Source organism: Bidens hawaiensis, unplaced genomic scaffold (assembly GCF_021521415.1).
Source record: "Bidens hawaiensis isolate Kalapana, Puna unplaced genomic scaffold, B.hawaiensis_p1.1 tig00003649_1, whole genome shotgun sequence".
Classification (NCBI taxonomy): Eukaryota; Viridiplantae; Streptophyta; class Magnoliopsida; order Asterales; family Asteraceae; genus Bidens; species Bidens hawaiensis.
Genome location: NW_027491208.1, coordinates 2231310 through 2247805, shown reverse-complemented (window position 1 = coordinate 2247805; position 16496 = coordinate 2231310). Strand labels below are relative to the sequence as shown.

The 16496-nt window shown below is 31.8% G+C and overlaps 1 protein-coding gene across 1 annotated transcript; it reads right to left on the bottom strand.

Moving 5' to 3' along the window:
- Positions 1–11542: 11542 nt before the first annotated feature.
- On the bottom strand, positions 11543–16159 carry LOC143623971 (BTB/POZ and MATH domain-containing protein 4-like). The gene is made up of 4 exons (XM_077094745.1): positions 15682–16159; positions 14376–14724; positions 12930–13197; positions 11543–11786 (listed from the first exon to the last, which is right to left on the bottom strand). Exons 1-4 carry the CDS (start codon positions 16077–16079, stop codon positions 11575–11577), a joined length of 1227 nt encoding a protein of 408 aa, XP_076950860.1. The 5' UTR covers positions 16080–16159; the 3' UTR covers positions 11543–11574.
- Between the last annotated feature and the right edge of the window lie 337 nt (positions 16160–16496).

The window sequence follows — 16496 nt, the reverse complement described above, 5'->3', positions numbered from 1 at the left end:
GAATGCTCAGAAACAAGCAATAAAAGAAAATAATATTGCTGGTGAGAAAAGAAATGGAACCATTGATCTACTTGTCAAAGGAAATGATGAAATTCTCCAAATGAGAAAAAGGATCTGGATACCAGTCATATGAGGATTACAAGAAAAGATTTTCAAAGAATCCCATAAATCCAAATACACGATGCATCCTGGAAGAGATAAAGTGTATCAAGACTTGAAGAAAATCTATTGGTGGATAGGAATGAAAAAGGACATAACTAGTTATGTTTCAAAGTGCTTAACTTGTTCACAAGTTAAAGCAGAACATCAAAAGCCATCAGGATACTTCAACAATTAGAAATGCCAGAATGGAAATGGGAATTAATAACAATGGATTTTGTTACTAAATTACCTACCACAAGAAGAGGTAATGACACAATTTGGGTGATTGTGGATAGATTAACAAAATCAGCTTATTTTATAACAATGAAGGAAACTTTCAAAATGGAACAATTAGCTATAAGCTGTATGTAGACAAAGTTGTCTCATTACATGGATTTCCACTATCCATTGTATCGGATCGGGGTAGCCGTTTTACTTCTCATTATTGGAAAAGTTTCCAAGTAGCTATGGGAACAAACTTAAACTTGAGCACGGCATACCATCCACAGACAGATGGTCAAAGTGAAAGAACCATACAAACATTGGAAGACATGCTAAGAGCATGTGTAATAGATTTTGGTGGAAGTTGGGATGGCCATTTACCACTAATAGAATTCTCCTATAATAACAGTTATCATACAAGCATTAATGCTGCCCCATTTGAAGCCCTTTATGGATGAAGGTTCAGAACTCCAGTGTGTTGGACAGATATAGGAGGAAAACAGTCACCAGGTCCTGAAATCATACAAGAGAGTACTAACAAGATAAATCAAGTCAATGAGAGATTAAAGACTGCACGAGATCGTCGGAAAAGTTATGCAGATCATCGACGCAAACCATTGGAATTTCAAGTTGGAGACAGTGTGCTACTGAAAGTATCTCCATGGAAAGGAGTAATCCGATTCGGTAAGAAAGGAAAGTTAAGTCCAAGATTTGTTGGACCATTTCAAATTATCAAACGAATTGGATCAATAGCCTATCAGCTAGAATTACCAAAAGAGATGACAGGTATACATGATGTACTTTATGTAAGCAACTTAAGGAAATGGTTAGTTGATAAATCACTAAAAGAACCCCTTCAAGACATAAAGGTAAATGAAAAGTTGAAATTCGTTGAGAAACACTTGCAAATTGAAGATAGAAAGATCAAGAATCTCAAGCGTAAAAGAATAGTTATGGTCAAAGTGAAGTGGGATTAAAAATGTGGACCAGAATATACTAGGAAATTGGAATCCGAAATGAAACGAAAGTACCCAGACTTATTCCAATTAAATCTCGAGGACGAGATTCAAAATAAGGAGGGGAGACTATAACAAACCACAAAATAAAAAGTAAAGAAATAAATGAAGAAAATTTCATCCCACATTGGTGGAGGAAAGAAAAGGAGAGGATTACACCATGGTATAAATATGAGTGTAAGTACTTGTCCCACATCGCTAGAATACAAAACTAGTGAGTTCTTTATAAGAAAGAAAACTCATATGTTAATATTCTTATAAGACAAATCACACCCAGTGGTCCTAGCGGAGGGTGCGAAGCACCCTACCGCGCACGCGCACGGGCTGGGGCGAAGTGCGATGAGCGCAATGTGGCGCTTTGATGGCGCACTTTGCACTTCGCGAGCCGCTTCAGGGCCGCCTTAGTACTTTTGTGGAAAATTAAGATTTTTAATAATCCTCTCATCGCGATACGCGATAGGTGTAGATTAGTCTCATCACGTAGCGCGATGACGTGTAAAATTATCCAAAAACTTTGCGGCGTAGCGATACGCGGTGGCCTACTAAGGTAACACGTCGTGTATCGCGACGTGGATATTACGCAAACGAGACACGTAGCATGCCACGTGGCATGCCAAGGGCTGACTAGGCTAAGCTATAAGATTCTTCGCGATACGCGACGCCCTTTGTTTATGGCCATCGCGTATCGCGACGGCTTCCAAAAATTACTATAAATAGGTTGCAAACGGGACATTCCTCTTCGTCCAAAACTCTTACTTTCTCTCTGAAATTTCTGTCTATATATAATATAAAAAGATGGTATATTACCAGAGTGTCGTAACGATATCCTATCCGATTGAAAGAAACTTATATACGCGAATCCAAAAGTTCTGCCTAATAAGGTAAGACATTGTGCTATCGTGTAAGGTTTCTAATCTCGTGATTATCGTTATGATTATTGGATTTATACTAATCTAGATATACTACATTGTGTTTAACGTAGGTTCTTAATACCAAGAGGCGTTCTTTAATTGTAAACTTGCAAGGTGAGACATTCGAGTTTTTGTACCACTCGCATTTGCGTGAGACAACTGTTTTTCTGACACTGTCATGATAATTTCAAAACCTATAAAACTCATGGCAGATGGTCTAAATGTTTTCAATTTCAAATATATTTTTAAAAGTATCTTAAATACATTAAATTGATAAAGTCTCTGTAGACTTACGATATGGTTACTACTGGTATTGTGAGGTTTTGTATACAAGGCTTGCCTATTGGGCTATTACACGTTACTTATTGGACAAATGGTAGCCAATAAGTAATATGACCACAGTCATAGATACGATCGAGTGACAAGTACCTTTCAGTAATTTGTAAGCAGGCAGATGTAAAAAAAATATCTTAATGTTGTAAATGTAAAATGTGTCATTTACAAATGAATGTACTCAACAGTATTTCTTGTTGATCAAATATTTTAAACATGTTTCAGGTGACTTGTTAGAGACAAAGAAATGATGCATGCGGGCTTCCAGCTTAAATAAGTGGCTTGTTACCAGAATAAAGAAACGTGTTTTGTAAATTAGGGTTTATCCCTATAAAAGTTATGTTTGTATCAAAATGGATTAAATTCCCGGTTTTTTATAACAATCATGGTGTTTTCATAACTCTGATCATTTTTCCTAACTACGGTTCTGATTAAATATTCCGCTGCAAAATAATTTAATAAACACCGATACCACCAATCAATGTTCACGGCTTCCCTACCAGGGTATAGGGGTCGGGGGCTGTAACAGTTCGGTTCATGTCGGTACGGTTTTGATTTCGCCACCAGTTACACGCGTACTACCTTTGCACGAATTACACGTTTACATTCGGGTTATGTGTGCATTGTCATCAGGTGAATCATGTACCAACACTGATTATGTGGTTGATGTCAGGTTGTGTGCCCACCCCACCATACAGCGTGCGCACCCAGCTAGTTATATTGAAGGATTAATTTCAAATATACCTTCCAAGTAAAACTTAAAATATCATATATGTTTTTACAAAACATTTAAAATATCATATATATGCACTTTACCAAATAGTTAAGGTACCATATATGCATCTATTCATTAATAACAATTTAATAAATGACAATTTTACTGTTATTATTCTAAAATTTTAACTTTCATATATACCAATTTTTTTAATGCATAGACCATTCTACGCCTACACATTACACCATGTGTTTATACCCTATGTTTATATTTTAATTTTGATTGACGTTTCTCATCTTTAACAACAATCAAATCGTCTCTCGTCAATTCTTCAAAATTACAAACCTGTTGAAGGTTTATCGCATCGAATGGTCTACATTGTAAATATTTACATCTAAAAACCTACATCTATCAGCTAGGGATGAGATCGGGACCGTACCGGTACCGAAATAGTCGGTTCGGTATCGGTATCGGTACCGGTACAGGACCGGAATTGAAGATAAAAATTCAGAAAATCTCGGTTCCGTACTGTACCGGTACCTATACCGATTTTGCTCATCCCTATTATCAGCTACAACTATCAATTTTCAACCACTAACTTCCAGCCAACAGCTATCAGTTTTCAGCCACCAACTTCCAGCCAACAGCTATCAGCTAGTTTTGCCAAACATACCATTTTTGTTACATTTGTAACTTTGTTAGTAATTCTATAAATAGTAATAGTATTAGTTGGCATCCGAGTTGGCTATTCTAGTTGAATAACATATAGAAGAATGGTTTTGCTTTAATATTAGGGATTTTTACATATATTCACTTACTAAAAGCCTTTATTACATATTTCCCTAACTCTTAAAATCAATTTACATATTTCTCATTTTCTTATAAAATTACCTATTTACCCTTTTGATAATATAAATGTTTTATGAATTCTCCCACCATCTAAACAGAGAGAACCATTGATGGAAAAAAAATTCCCATGAACCGGTTCAAAAATTCAACAACCAGTTCCAATACAAATATATATATATAACAATAGATCATTTTTCTATTCTTTCCTATATCACCATTATTACTCACATTCAGATCAAACTCCACCGTAAGTCATCATCCTCGTCCCTGTGTAAAGCAGCCACCTCTCGCTACCATGAACCAGAAAGGGTTCATATCATCCCGCTTTATTACACGCTATCACCGCCGCAGGTTTCCGACCGCCAAGCGTCACCCTTTTCTGCCGGAGGTGGAGACCCAACTGAAACCAATCATCGTCGGTGTTGTCGGTTTGAATCACCATGAGGTGTATGTTACCCAATGTTCTTTTCCGGCAGGGGGTCTGCAATTGGGTTTGAGTTTGTGATTGTTTTTATGGTTATGTATATAGATATTTGTGGGTTTAAATTTGATTTCAAAAAATAAAAAGACAATAAGGGTAAAATAGTAACTTAAGAAAGAAATTTTAATGAAATGGTAAATAAGTAATATGTGTAGTTTAGAAAGGGGAAATATGTAATTGAGTTCTAAGGGTGGGGTAAATCCTACTATACTATTAAAACAAATTAGTTTGCCTCCACATGCCCCTTTCCTATTGGAAGATTACATTTTCTTCCAAAATTATCTTGCATTTCTCTATTTTTCTTACCATTTAAATAAATCAAAAATAAATTATATTCCTAATAATTAAAATAATTAATGTATTCATTTAAGTCAATAATAATACCGGTTTCCAAGTTTCAATTCTTTCAACTTCATTACACCCTTTCCTTCATACTCAACATTACCTAATCAACAAAATCCTCCATACAATTGGCTATTATTTTATGTCAATCGGACAATGATTTGATTAGATCCGACATATTCAATTGACACTGTCATTCCTCTAAATAAGGGCAATCGACGATAAACGAAATACTCAATTACATCCCCACGATTTCCGTCAATCGATGAGTAGATCCATGTCAATTGTTAATTATATCTTCACTTCGATGGTTGTTTTACCGTCAATCGATGTTTTTTCTGGTTAGTATTTTATATTGTTAGGATAGTATGTTTAATTATCCTATGTTAGTATTTTATATTGTTAGGATAGCATGTTTAATCTTAATCTTAATTGTTAATGTTAATTGATATTTTTAATTGATAATTCATATGTTTCTTATGGTTAATAGTTAATATATAATTCATTCCAGATTTCAATTACATTATATGTTAAATTTAAAAAATTTTAATTTTTAGTGTGTCATTGATTCCAATTTTCAATTATGGTATTTGTTAAGTTTTTAATGTGTAATTGATTCCAAATTACAATTATATTATTTTGATTTTTATTGATTCATATCATTAATTATACCTAACAACTTTTCAAAATCGGAATTTGAATTCCTAGTCAACTTAATGTCTAATTTTGTAAACATTAATTATAATATAATTGAATTTATATCAATTTGAATTCGTAGACAACTTAATGTCTAATTTTGTAAACATTAATTATAATATAATTGAATTTATATCATTTACGACTTATGAGTTATTATGATTTTGTTAAAAATAAATCCCTAATTACATTCTGCAAATTTACAATATTTATTAATCGGTAATTATACAAATCCCTAATATATTCATTAATTTTACTATATTTATTAGTAGCAAAATAAGTTTATATCAATATCAATTACATTTTTTGAAATCCCTGATTGTATTCCCTAAATTCTGTATTTAGACCTTTCCTTTTTTTAAACAATTCAAACTTTCTAACAAATATTGTTTATCTATATATACTATAACCAGAATAAAGAGATTCACACACTTCTCACTTACTTACTCTTCGATTCATATTTGTATCATTGTCAACATTTTTCATTTTCTTTCATACGGATAAATATTTTTTTTAACTCATCTAAAAGTTAATTAATGAATCTTTGCTTGAATTTTTTATTTGTTACACAGCAACATGGAAGCATCAAACATTACCATGTTCAACGGTTTGGATGTTTCGAACAACGATTGTGTACTGAAGGTTCGTATACTTAGACTATGGCGTTTGAAGGACAACAATAAACCAGGAGAGGACTGGTCCATAGAAATGATTTTATATCTTTCTCCCTATATATATATATATATATATATATATATATATATATATCTTTCTCTCTCTCTCTTGCGGTTGAGCCATTTTTGCCGACTTTCTTTTCCATATTTTCCGGTAATGTATTTAATCTACGCTAATGATCGATTCTTATGTATTATTCGCTATTGTCATTGTCATTTCATTTTCTTTACACTTTGTTGTTTGTATTGTTTTTAATTCTAATATGATTTTACTATAATCTGTTTAGGTTATACATCAAACTCCAAGATTCAAATTAAATGTTGAAGTTTCTATAACTACTCTATCTTTCATACAATGAATGGTTTATTTAAGTTGTGATTAAAATTTCTCTAATTGCATCTATCCACCATTGGTAATTCTAATTAGACCAAAATATATGTATTTATTTTTAATTTAGCCGGAATGTATATTATGTAACATTAATTTAATTTTAATCATTTTATGTTATAGCGACCCAACTTATAAAATAGCTAATTGCCTGGAAGGAGTATTTGATGGAAAACTGGTTTTCTTTTTGTACAACAATGGATATTAAGTTACGATTATTTATGTATTTATGTATTTATGTAGGTTACACAGTTCATGTAAATTAAATCATTTTTATATGATCAATTTTTATTTTGGCTGTTAACACGTGTGAATCTTATCTTGAAACTTCTATCAATTGTTAACATGTGCGTTAATTTTATTTACTTTTTATTTTTTTACACAACTTATTTTCCAATTTATTATTGGCTTCTATTTATTTCTGTTTTTATAATACCCTTAATTTATTCTTAATATTCATAACAAATTTAAACCCTTTTTAAATACGGAATTTGACTAATTTTACAACAAACCTTTATAGGTTTTCATACTCTTCAATCTCATCAAGATTTTCATATTTTGTATTTGACCGTTTTTTAGTGTTTCAAAAGTCATCATTTTAATGTTTCAAAGGTCAAAAACATTTCGATAATTTTTGAAAGCTTTCTAATTAACCAATTTTGTTTTAAATTTTACAATTATGTCTAAATTATTTAGTAAAATTAGTAAAATACAACATTACTTTTTCGATTTAATATATCTAACTTTTGAGTCATTGAATGTAATGAAACAAAAGTTAAATTAAAAATTCATGTATAATAAAATATACATTTATTTATTTATGTTTTTATATAATACCCTTAATTTAGTCGTAATATTCACAATAAATTTAAACCTATTTTAAATACGAAATTTGACAATCTTGCAACAAACCTTTAAAGGTTTTAATTTCTTCATCTCATCAAGGTTTTCATTTTTTATATTTGACTATTTTTTAATTATCCATAAATGTCAAAATTAATGTCTAAAATAAACCTCCTATTTTAATGTTTCAAAAATCATAAATGTTTTCATAATTTTTGGGAGTATTTCTAAATAACCGATTTGATTATAAATTTTGTAATTATATCTAAATTATTTAGTCAAGATTTCTCAAGTATAGGTAACAGATTTGTGAGTTAATATGTGGAGTTGGTGACTGAGTTACTATCGCGTTATTATTCATATTTTGTTTTTAAGTATTATTGATTTTTATTATATTGTAGTTATTTTTTTGAATAATCAACAAGTTATATTACAGCTTTTAAACTTTCAGTCAATTATTCAAAGTATTACCATAATTATATAGTATTTATGGGTATATAGATGTATAAATAATATAATTATGGTAACATTTAATATTTGATTTGACTTACAATAAGGATTTCCTTTATTATATGAATATCAATGTTTGAATACTTATCTTTTAATATGTTCATAAATGTTTTATATAATATTATTGTTACAGGATTTTAATACTTTCAAAAAAATTAAAATTAATCAAATCATTAAGTGATTTTAAGATTTCTCAAATTTTGACATATATATTTTTTTTATTTCTAATTTTATATTTTACTTTATGGTTGATTTTTTCTTTTTATGGTAACGATGTCACCAAGTGGATTCTTAAACATTCAATTGATTTCTTTATATTATTTTTGTGATTGTATTTAAATGTGATAGGCTAAAACAAAATGAGTTTAAGGATCATAACAATGCTTGCATTCTTATTTGATCATTTTCAAAGAAAGTTTAGTGAGTAGTTCAGTAAATGAAATATTATAATTATTAGCAATGACTTACTACACATTCAATTTTTGGATACATTTCAAATACATAACATTTGATATAAAATTATTTAGTTCATATAAGTAAAAAAAAATCACAATATATTTCAATATATTAGCATATATTTATAACTGACATTTTTTATATAATTTTCTCCCGTGTAGTACACGGGTCAGTAACCCATAACCTACTAGATCATATATTTTTGAACGTTTTTCTTAATGTTACAAAGTTTTTGGGCATGTAACATATGAATTAAATAGATTTTACATGTTATTCTTAATGTATTTTTTTGGTTCATGGTTTAAGTTATAAAGATGATTAAACTTGTAATTTTATTCTTATAAATACCTTATAATTCATATATAATTATATATTTTTTTAGAAATACAACTTTTTACAATTTTATTATAGTGTATAACATAATATATATTTTCCACCTGTGTGGTAAACGGTTCTTTGATTTACTAACCCGTGTTGAACATTTCTCTTTTTATTTTAAGATAATTTTTTTACAACAAAATCTTAGTCTTTGTAAAATTGTATTTTAAATCCGTGACAATATTTTTTTTCGAAAATATCATCTTTATGCACATAATATGTAATATAATAATATCGGTATGAATTTTTATTTCTATAATAAATCACACCAAATTTTGGTTTGGCACTTTGAATTAATAGTGGATAAATATATCAAAAACTTATTAAAAAAATCATAAATAAAGATTATTATACGAAATAACTGAATTTACGTATTGTATATCATAATTGATACGACTCAAGGTGGATATTTAAAACATCATTTATTATTTTCAATATTTTTTATGAACAATCTATTATTTTTAACATATAATCATTTTATTACATAACGACTTAGAATCAAGTTCGGAAATGTTAGATAAAGAAATAAAGAATTACTTGAAGATAATGTTGGATTCTCAAAATCTTTTGGTTCAAGGATACTGTATGGTAAGCGATTGTTTTAAAAACGATCCCGGTATGGATTTAAAGTTGTGCATTATGGGAACAAGGCAAAAAGATGCACGGACTTACAACCTGCCAAAAATTTCTAAAGTTACAGCGTTAATCGTTGGTGATATTGGTGACACAATAGATTAGCGCGATATAATTGTAACGACTCAAAGCAGATCTTTAGCAAGAGTGGAATATATATGAGAGACCCATTTTCTACTTATGGTCAACAATATGTTGCTTTATCAATAATGAAGAGTAGATATTGTATTAAAATGCATATTTTGGAAAAGTAAGATAAAGTTACAAACAAGACAACAAATATGGTTTATAAGGAAATATTTAGCAGTTTATGAATTTTTTATTTTTAAAGTTTTAAATTATGTTTCCAAACAATGTTTTATGAATATTCTTTTTTAATAAGTTTTTGTTTTAAGTACTTTGTTTATCTAGGAATATGAATTGCAATTATATCAAATAATTCTCCCAATAAACATATGAAACAAACTTTTATCATCTTAAATATGTCTTTAGTTGACGATATCTATGTTCCACCCGTGTCGTACACGGGTCAATAACCTAGTATGTAATAAATCATCTTAGCAATGGGATATACGTGAATAAGTAGATTGTGCTTGATACTTTTTATATACGTACAAATATACATCATAATGACCAGTAGAGGGAGAATTCAAGATTATTTCAAAAAAATGGAAAGATCAAGAAGCACAAAATCTTCATATGTAATAATCAATGGTGAAACTTTGAAGTTAATAGAGTACTCAGTACGTATAAAACTTTTTCATACAATAATGTCTTTACTACATTATAATAAGGCTAGATTGGTTATTAAACTTCTTACAAGTCGTCGATGTTGAAATGATTGCACAAATAAAAAACTTCACACTAATATAATGTAATTCAGGTTTCTCAATTTAATCGAATTGAGTTTCTAGAACCTCAAACCAATTACTAATTTAATTTCCGTTAAAAACTGAGGTGAATATCTAATACGTAATTCGATTCGATTTTAAACGGTTCCGGTTAAGTTGTTTTTTGTTTAATCAGTTTGAAACTAAATAATATGAATATATTGTTCTATATTTAAAACGGGTTATGTATTGAATGCATCATCATTCATATGTTAAAAAATAGGAGTGTAACTAATGTTGTTCTCAAGTTAAGAAAGCCAAATCAAACTAAACCAAGAATCATCGTTTAGTTTTATAAGAAGCATAGTTGTTCATTACCCATTAACCCTTTTAAGATCAGACTGAAAAATACCAAAGCAAATCACTTTGTTTAACCGCTTTGCAATTTATAGTGTTCCATTTTAAGAAACTGGATTTTAATTGTTCGATTCATGTTCTGGTTCGAAAATCTGGAACCAAATGTTTTAACAGTCACCCGAAAGCCAAACTAAAAGTAATCAGCACAACCCAATGCATCTCCCCGTGATGGTAGTCACCTAAGCAACAACCTGCAAACTTCCACAAGCTATGCATCCATCTCATAACACAACCCGGTTAAAAGGGTGGGCGATTGCACCTTATTACCACAATCAGTTTAATTAGATGGATCAACCCAAGCATGGCCTCTTTATTACCATCTCCTATTTCCATGTACTGACAAAATTAAGACTAGAATGTTTCTGAATATGACATTCCATCACCATCCTCACTTCCTCAGTCACAAAAAAGTTCGAATAACATGTATGAAACCACAACCACCACAAAAAGATATTCAGAACTGAAAAAGGAAAGTCAAAATTGATAGCTAGTCAACACAGCCTCATACTGTCAACATCATATTAAAATAGAAAGGCAATTTTCAGCTCTCTTTACAGCACTGATTTTGGTAAAATTGACCAAATACAAATCTACAGTTACCAACCACCATTCTTTCTTACACGTCATGGAAAACTTTTTTTTTTATCCATTTTATTATTACAGAAAGTACAAAAACAACGAACCTGTTGCAACTGTTAACAGTCAGCTATTCAGAAATCTTGATCTTTAATATTTAAAATCAATAATCTCCATGATTCCAAGTCCTCTGCCTAACCCTCCTGCCATTTGTATCTCCACCATCTGAAAGTTGACCGCAAACACTTCTTGACTTTCCACCGCCACCACTGCTGTAACTATCATCTTCACACCCTGCAACCGTCTTTAAAAGCTCAGACTGCAACTGAGGACAATTCTCTTTCAGATATTCAAACCCTTCTGATCTCATAACCGCTGCAAACAATTACATTCTTATTAGGCATATATTTAGAGTTAAAAACTGCATTAAAATAAAATATTGGATGTGAGGGATGTAAACAAGCCAAGTCATTCGTGAGCTACTCGAGATCGGCTCACGAAAAGCTTGATATGGGCCAAGCTTAAATGAGCTCAAGCCTAAAAATAAGCTTGTTTTTATTAACGTGCCTGTGCCTGAGCCTTGGTTTCACTTATCGAGCTTAAGCTAGCTCACAGGCCTATTATTTATAAAGTTTATATTTCTTATACTAAATATATATTTATATAATATTATTATAATATGTAATAATATGATAAAATAACATGACTTATAGTATATAATATACATAATTATAATTGACAACCCGAATGTAGATGACTTATAGTATAATATATAAAATTACTTATCTACACAATTCTGTGTGCCCATGGTTCTTTTTCTCACTTTCTTATTTCACCCCTTAAATATAGTAACGTATACGAAATGTCAATCATATCTTATCTCAAAAAATCATGTTATAATTCTTAAATCTTAATCACTAACTATTTTATAATTTCTTTGTTTTCTAACATAGTGAAAAATATATAAAGGATAATTAAATATATATAAGAGTAAATAACACTTTTCATTCTTAAGTATGTAGCAATTAGCACATTTCAGATTCCGTCCTTACACTAAGAAAATAACAGAAGTCATCTTTTATGTTCACATTTTGTCACACTATGCATCCTTCCCAGTAACAGACGTTAACTTTTTTTGTTAGGTACAGTCATGTGCATTGCACCTAAGGGTATTTTAGTCCATTTTCCCTTGGTTTAATATGAAGAAATCAAGCCGAGTCCGAGCTTAAAATCAACTACTGAACCGAACTTGAGCCTATAGATTATAGAAATAAAGCCCGAAACAAGTCGAGCTCAATCTCGAGCTCTTGTAAGTTAAATAAGCTGTTCTTACGCCTAGTTGAAATCGGGCTTGGCTTGTTTACACCCCTAATGTGATATAGCTTTACCCAACACATATAAGAAAATTCATGATCATTTCTTATGGCACAAAACAAGTACACAAATGGACAGCATAAACAAAAGTATAAAGAGAAATATAATCCAGGCTTAATAATTATAATAATAATAATAACATACCTGCGAGGTTTTCAGCAGCATATCTTAAGCAAACAGCTTTCAATTCAGTAGCATGGTAACGATCTGCCAGTGCTAGAGCTCTACCAACAGAGTTTACAGTTATATCTTTACATAGGTGAGACTCACACAACCTTCGAAGTCTGACCAAGTCATACTTATCAGCAGCAGCCAACAACTTGGAGATTAATGAGCCAGATTCAGAAAATGAACTAGATGTCACTGTCTCGTCTTCCATAAGTGTGTCTCTGTATATGAAGTGTAGCATAGCCTGTTTCACATCAAAAGATTATACTTTGATACGCACTGAAATGGTGTAAGAGTGTTAGACCAGCTTCCATGACCCAAAACCCTATAAGTCCTTTTTTAATGACTTTTAATAAGCAATTAATCTATTGTACATGCTTACACACACTATATTATCACAATTTGGGTTGTAAATGAGCCAGCCAGACCACTAGTGAGCTACTTAAGAATAGCACCCTAGAAACTCGAATCGATCTGAGCTTAAACAAGCTCGAGCCCCAGCTACACTTATTGAATATAAGCTCTCTCGTGCCGTCATGTGCCTGAATGAGCATACTATTTATATATCCTAGATCCAAGGGTCTAGATTTATTCCTATGCTTCTCACAAACAATATGTTAACTATTATTATATATAAAATTATGAAATAGTAACAAAATAAAATATATTAACATATACATAAAAGTTACAATTAACATGCAAGTATTATATTTCTAATTGTATTACTAATTAATACATAATAAGCAAACTGAGCCAGAGCTTGAAAAACTACTCATGAGCGAAGCTCAAGCTGTAAAAATAAAGCTCAAAATGAGCCGAGCTCAAGCTCTCATAAGCCACAAGTTAAACAAGCCAAGCTTGAGCCTAGTCGAGCTAGGGCTCAGCTCGTTTACACCCTTGCATTCTATATACCATTTGGGAAAATTACAACTCATTTCCCTTTAATCTAGTTTATTTACTGATTAGCCCTTTTTGGCCCACTAGAGATAACCGAAATCAACCCACTTTTAAACAAATGGGTCAAAAATTCCACATTTTGCATTCAAGATACCCTTTAGGCAACTTTTAACAAATTTGACTCATTTCCCTATACCATATTTAATTTTTAAATTGAACCTATATGACTTTGACCAACAAAAGAAAACAAACCAAAACCACAATCAACACAATGTTAAGCAAATGGGTCAAAGTTTCCACATTTTGAATACAAGATATCCTTTGGGCAACTTTTAACTCATTTGGCCCATTTCCCTTTAAAGTTTAAACTAATATTTTTTTTCAGTTTAACCCAATTTGGCCCAATAGAGATAACAAAGCATAACCAAAACCAACCCGTTTTTAAGCAAAGGGATCAAATTTTGCACATGCACAAAGTGCATTCATCTATGGCAGGAATATAAATGATTACTATAATAAAGTTACCTTAAAAACTTTAGGTTCCATGTCTGTAAGATCAACCTCATGATGCTTCTCTCCATCTTGTTTAAAAAACATGGACCGAAAAACAGGGGATCGAGCAGCCAGCACCAGCTTATGGGCATGAAACTTTTCTCCAGCCACATTAAAGAAAACATCTGAACCTTCCATGTTATCCAACAACAAACCAAAATGTGATCCGAGGTCAGACTCTGGTACTTGGATTGAGTGGTGTAACCTAGGACAATCTACTGCTGAAACCACCACTCCAACAGTACAGTTAATTCTTAAACAGTCATCTTTTAGATAATCTGAACTTTCTAGCAATGCTCGCCTAAAGAAACGCTTGTATCCCCTGAAAATGTGCACCCAAAATAAAACAAGTCAGTTTAGAAAGACAATAACACAGTTTATTGAAAGCATCAACATTTGAGACAACAGGTGTTTCTAAATAACATTTGATGTGATAGCTCCTGCACTAAGATATTACGTAAAACGTGCCAGTAAACCCGATACAAAGCCATCAAGCTCCAACACAAATAACAACAAAGTTTTGCTTACAAAACCATAGATAATCAAAAAAGTGATCATTAAATAAAAGTTGTAATGTGAACAGCTGAATGACAGTTTCTTAAAATATGTATTATAAGATTAACAAAATACAGTACTTCAATATTTGCATATGGAAGTGAAAAGTGTATGTGTAACAAGACTTATTATTGTGTTAAGTAGCGATTAAAAATCTTCAATCCAACCTACAGTACTTCAATATGTACAAGTGAGTGAAAATGTATTATCAAGACTAATTTTTTTATATTGTGCACCAGAATGGGTCCTTTCAAGCAAAATTTAAGTCTAGCGTGTTTTACTAACATGAAGCCCAAAGATAGAGCTAATAAGCACAATTAGATAATCAATCAAGGATAGTTTTTATCATACAATCTCTAATATAACTAGATCAAAAAACCAGATAGCTCTACAGATTGGCAACTTGTTATACTAACTCCAAACAAAAACTCTTAAAACAATAAGATATAATAGCATGAATACAAACTACATTATGGGATACCAATTTCCTGAATTATGTGCTTGCAAACGCAACCAAGTAAATATTTCCTTAACCCTTATATAAATGCCCATGACACTTGAGATACCAAAAGCAATTCAATGCTTGTTATTAGTACGAAAAGGATCTGATAGCTAATCACATTATTGTTCTAGGCAGGCCTAAGGGCATATATCTAACCACTTAATTAATTAACTAGAATTCAAGTGTTGCATAAAGAATTCAAATCCAAATAGCAAACCGTACCACATACTGCCTCGATACTTCAACGTGTACGGCCCGCTCTCCAACGAGCGATCAAAATGGCTATGCACCTTATGCTTCCCCTTCCCGCTCTGATCCACCAAAGTCAGCTCAAACAGCGCCCGCACATCCGTGCCCTCGCTGGCCAGCGCGATGAAAACGGACACATAGGTCGAGTTATCCTCGGGGTTCTTCCCGTCCGGATAGAAGTATATCGCCCATTGGTAGCCTCCGACGGTGAAATTGTCACCGGCGATGTGTTTTCCGATGCCCATGCCTTTGGCTAAGGAGTAGCCTTGGATGCCGAACTGGTGTGAGCCGTTGATTGTGGCGGTTATGGACCGCGAGCTTGAGGGTGAGTTGACCAGGTCGTGGTTTGTCATTGTATGAGATTCATTCATGTAAGAATTTGGGTTAAATTGATGGGTTTGTGGAATTAGGGTTTTGTTTTGTTTGAAATCAGGGATTTGATTTGTATTTGTATTTGAAAAAGCGTGTACGCCTCTTCCTTTTTCTCTCTCAACTTCTTTTTTTCAATTGGCGATAATCACCGGGTGGTTCAGTTGTGCCCGGACCCGGTTTAGATGGCGTCGTAAGTTGGTTTGTAGCCGACCCCGATTCGTAATCTCAGAGAGTTTCTTTTAAATGGCATAGCACTTGGTTCTCGGGTCCTGCCTACGTTTTTAAAGGAACCTTCTCCCTTAATGTCACTTGACACCAGTTACGCCACCACAAGAGTCGAAATACTCTGATGTAACGCGGGCAAAATATAACTTTGTATGACTTGGATTCGAACTGACGATATCCTAAAAGAATAG

What these genes read in the sequence shown, in the direction of transcription:
- LOC143623971 (XM_077094745.1), bottom strand. Translation starts at nt 16,079, where the DNA reads ATGAATGAATCTCATACAATGACAAACCACGACCTGGTCAACTCACCC. An exon ending in TGGAACCTAAAGTTTTTAAG is followed by an intron (nt 13,198 to 14,375) that starts GTAACTTTATTA and finishes GATGTGAAACAG; the next exon opens with GCTATGCTACACTTCATATA. An exon ending in TGCTGCTGAAAACCTCGCAG is followed by an intron (nt 11,787 to 12,929) that starts GTATGTTATTAT and finishes AATTGTTTGCAG; the next exon opens with CGGTTATGAGATCAGAAGGG.